Raw genomic sequence first — 4,845 nt, forward strand, 5'->3', positions numbered from 1 at the left:
AGAGAGAGAGAGAGAGAGAGAGAGAGAGAGAGAGAGAGAGAGAGAGAGAGAGAGAGAGAGAGAGAGAGAGAGAGAGAGCAGAGGCACCAAAAATGATACACGAAAAAACCCACGAAGCAGGAGCAGAGAAAGGCAAAAAATATCACAACCTCTAGAACTGTAGATTTGGGTAATAAATGTGGCGTCAGGCCGAGCTTTGATCTGTCTCAGGAACGATGCTTTACCAGCATTTATTAACACTTTCTTCGTGATTCACGTTTTGAATTAGGCATACGCGAACGAAGTATTCAGACAGCGGGAATTCGCAATGATTTTCACACGTTAGCTTTTGTTCCAGCGCACGCGTGATTCTTAGAGCGACGTTATGAGAAACGAACTCCTGTTGAGAACTAGCGTTCAATACAATGAATCAAATCTAGGTACCGTTTGTGTCTGTGTGTCCGCCAGGCTGTTTCGAACTGTTATCCTTATACCAAGCACCCCCCTCCTCCTCCTCAACCCCTCCCCTAGGTTTTATTACCGGTATGTCTCTTTGGTTCACAGACATCTGAGCAGAATCTTCTATTTTGGGGTAGAATGTGTAGGACAATTATTATTTCCTTTTGAAAACTGAGAAGGTGGATATATGAAGCCAGAATGAAGGCCAGCCATTTCCACTGACAGAGTTGTAGAGATAAAGAGCATTACACTAAAATTGTTGTTTTGTCTGAGAGTAGAGGGGGAAGGGTGTAGTCGTTACTTCCTCGTCCTTCAAAGAGTAACACATTTCTGTTGGTACTTCACTTCTGAATGGCTTCGATAAGTGTTCAGTAAAGCGTCAAATGTCAAAAAAGTAGTCACAACTTACTCAAAACGCTCCTGGCGTCGCCCCTGGCGTCGATTTTCTTCTGCGACCTCATTTGTACAAGTCTTTCACTGCACGCTGAGACGAGTTTCTGATTCGTGACAAACGGGCGACCGCCAACAAATTGGTTATCCTCTATCTTGCTCAGTAAGTCCGCGTCTATCGATGAGAGAAATTCAGATGAAGCACCATCAACCTGCAGGAGAGAAGAAAAAATGATATAAGCAACAAATAAAATTTCAAGACTTGACTATGCTCTTACTTCGGCCCACACTAGTCCTCCTCTATTATTGCAAATTCGGGCGCGTGAGAAACGGGGTTCTTCACAAAACACACCCACGTGTTTTGCTGGGTATGGGTATATAAATTGGCGGTCTGTGTATTATTAGGTGTGTACTCATCATATGCACACGTATAGAATGTATATTTATACACATTTATATTATTTTAAGACAAAATACAAGTATGTATGTGATTTTGCATGGGTGGGGTTACGGGAGGGTGGTTCTATTCAAGGGACGGGGGTGAAGGTTATAAGTTGTGAACGGGCTCTTCTTTTAAATACCAGATTATAATCTCCAAGAGAGCTATAATATGTACGAAGAAGGAATCGTTTTGAATGTTGTTATAAGAGTGTTATATATTCTGACTCTACAGTGCCAGGTAAACATGCAAGCTATGTTTATTGAAGACAATCGAAGAAAGGGATAGCGCTGGTGCATGGAGAGGGCAGTCGTCTTCTGCGGGTGTCGCGACCTCAGTGTTATCTCTTACAGTTTGGCCCTCGTGTTGTTTTCATTTAATTTCCTGTGATCACGCTACAGCCATTGAAGGAGACATTGTACACCCACTTCTTTTACGCTTGGTCTCTATTAAGTAACACGCTCTTCCACACTTCATTTCGTGTGCAGCCTTCTTCTCCCATATACGCCACGACTGTCTTTCTTGTGGGCAGTGCTTGGTAGCAACACCACAAACACTTATAAATGAAAGCAGAAAGCTGTAAACTTCAGTGACTTTGGTGGAAGAGCATTATTTTATTCTGTACTAGTTGTGGGTTTTTTAAAAACCGAGCCTAACTTAGATCAAGCTTCGTGTCAACACGCCCTGTACAAACTCTCCTAGCCACCTCAAACAAAAGAAAAGCTGCTTACAAAATATGTTCATTCGTCTATAAGAGGGACAAAATAACTCTACCTTTTCAACGTCAAGCTAACTGAAGTCGTTAAACAGGATGGGTACTTAATGAACAGCCTCTCTAACACTTAAAAAATAATGAGACGGCGCGAATGATGCTCTTCTTATTGGTCTCGCTCTCGTGACGTTAAGACTATACGGAGCATTAATAGTGACCACATTATGGAGAAGAGCGGCGACGGGCCCACACCGGTGGTCATGCTCGTAAACGGCGATTTTACCCCCAGCGAGCCAGTGTCACTCGGAAAAAGCCTTGGCTTCAAACTTCCCACACGATCCTTTTCCCTGAGTGAACATCGCATTTTGTTAAGCATTTGTCCCTGCCCCTTTATGTTGACGTTTTGTTGAGGAAAGGTCTCTTGGTAGAAAAGAGGGGAGATTCTTTTGGTGTCCAAATGGGACGTTATGGTATTCTATGGACTGTCCAGTCTAGCCTGGTGTGCTCCCTGATGGCCTGGGGCCACACTTATCTCCCTCTCGCAAGTGCTGCGTCTCCTCCCTTCACGGCCGCTCATAATACAGTTTGTGTTTTTCTCATGACAATGCACCAGGCGTCTGAAAGATCCCCCGGAAAGAATGCAGATTTACTGGCTGTTATGACGCATAATTAGTCGCTATGACCTCTTTACCTCTGTAAGGGTTCCTTTTTTTTCTTCAGCCTTCCTGTCTCCTGCAAAATTTCTATGACGACTGAAACCAGAAAGAAGTAGAAACAGAATTTGTCACGGCGGGCGAAATATAATACCTCCTTTCTGTGCAATTTCTATCTGGGTGGTGGTATGATGAGCCAATGGAATTTGTCTCCCTTTGTGTCGGGAATCATTGTGTTACACTGTAATGCATCTTAAAGGTAGAATTAACTGCAGAGCGAGGAGGGAGAGGGAGCTCCCTAAACCGGTGACTTTAGAAAACACGCCGGCTTCTGCGGCGGTCAGTGTGAAGATTTGAGAGTTGAAAGACGTGAGTCTTCGCGACCCCAGTCTTTTCTCAGATGAAGTCCCAACGCTGTCGCTGGATGGATGCACTCAAAGACAGGGCCCTCCCAGGGGGCCCCAAGAAGGCTTGGCCGAGCGAGGGCTGTTAGTCCCGGAGTCAGGAGGCCGGGGCCATTGGAACAAAAGGCAGAGGAGGAGTAGCGAAGACTCCAGAGTTCGATTGTCCGTCTAATTCCTTGCTTTGAGTTTTGAGAGGTGAGAAAGGAAGCATCCAAGCGGTGATTCGACCCCGCCTCAAGCCGGCAAACTGAAGCTCGTATCTGTTCCCGTCTTGTTACATGGAGGACCGCGTTATTCGATTCAAAACGTCTTCATGAAGAGACGGTAATGTCTGTGACTGACGTGCATTGGCATTCGAAGAAATTCTTAATTCAATTTTGACATAAGAATGTTATGTGAATTCAAAAAACTTGTTTACTACGATTTATAAGTCCATGGCTGTTGTCTTGAATCGCAAACACTGGCAGTTTTAAAATAGCACACACATCCTCAATACAGTACTGTTAATTCCCCGGCGGAACATAAGATTCCAAAAAAGTCAATTAAGTTTTGATAATTAACACCGAGTAACTTGATTTCACTCAAAATGCGTCATATATCTCCCAATTTCCCATGGTCACTAATTGCCGATCTACGCCGTATAATCACTGAATCTTTTCTATAAACAGGTTTAAAGATCTGTGTAAGTAAGACGAATGTAATTAATATTTACTAAGGCGAAGACAATAGTTCATATTGCATGCCATAAATGAAGACATTCAATCTGCTAGTATAGACCGGACTCTCAAATGAAGGATCACAAATTGCCAGAAAAGCGAGCAACGAGAGGAAATTCGGTGCATATGGCTGCTCTATTACCTTACCATCAAGACCATCCTGGAGACAACCTTGAAGTAGTGGCTCATGAAAACGCCATAAATCTCAGCCAAATCAGAAACTGTCATATTCTTAACACGTGCGTTAAATAAGATTAGTGCGTAGAAAGACTTCTGAGCCAGCACGGCCCAGAGGCGAATCATATTGGAAATTCCCCCTTAGAGACACTGTGTCGCGAAAATAAAAGGCCACACACATATTATGCCAAGTTCCCGACCAACGAGAATAATGGTACCATTGAGGGAGTCAAGGTGGGGGAGATTATTGGTAAATTCAAAATTAGTGCACGTGGCTATTGAATGGTTTCAAGTGTTGTACATGGACTGTTGAAAAACGTGTGGCTCCCACGGCGCGGAAGGTACGTCGACCGTGAAAAAGGAACAGACGCAGAGACAGACAGGTGGACAGATAGACAAAACGGCATGTTAAAAAAGACAGTTCCAAAATGAAAGAGGAGAGAGGACAGAGAGATATTGGGTGGGGGGGGGATAAAGGGAGAGGAGGGAATCTGCTTTCACCAGCACGCGAGCCTTATGTTACACATAAAAAATAGTCTATTGTCCTTTTTTTGCTGAGCATTTTAATGCATACCCACATCCCCAGATAACTATAAGAAACGTACATAAGCTCCGGTGAGTGTTTGTGTGGTTTATGATCGTATATGCGTTACACAATGCCGTGTTAATGGGTGTGCTTTGATGTTTTGCGTCTGTCTGCGTGTATGAGTGTGTTTGTGAGTATATGAGTGTGTGCGTGTGTATGTGTATGAGTGTGTATATGTGTGTGCGTTTGTTTGTATGTCTATGTCTGTAGTGTGTTTGTGAGTATTAGTGTGTGTGTGTGTGTGTGTGTTTGTGTGTGTGTGTGTTTGTGTGCGTGTGTGTGTGCGTGTGTGCGTGAGTATATGTGTGTCTGTGTGTGTGTGTGTGTGTG

General features: G+C 43.8%; 1 protein-coding gene across 1 annotated transcript in view; it reads right to left on the reverse strand.

Annotated features, from left to right (window-relative positions):
* The window catches only part of LOC101855084 (fibroblast growth factor 8), a gene marked incomplete in the record, with an annotated part of 60,246 nt that overhangs the window by 21,430 nt on the left and 33,971 nt on the right, over positions 1-4,845 (reverse strand). Inside the window, 1 exon segment of the mRNA XM_005093419.3 lies at positions 848-1,040. Coding sequence (XP_005093476.2) covers positions 848-1,040 — 193 coding nt within the window.

The sequence above is a fragment of the Aplysia californica genome, unplaced genomic scaffold (genome assembly GCF_000002075.1).
Source record: "Aplysia californica isolate F4 #8 unplaced genomic scaffold, AplCal3.0 scaffold00063, whole genome shotgun sequence".
Lineage (NCBI taxonomy): Eukaryota > Metazoa > Mollusca > Gastropoda > Aplysiida > Aplysiidae > Aplysia > Aplysia californica.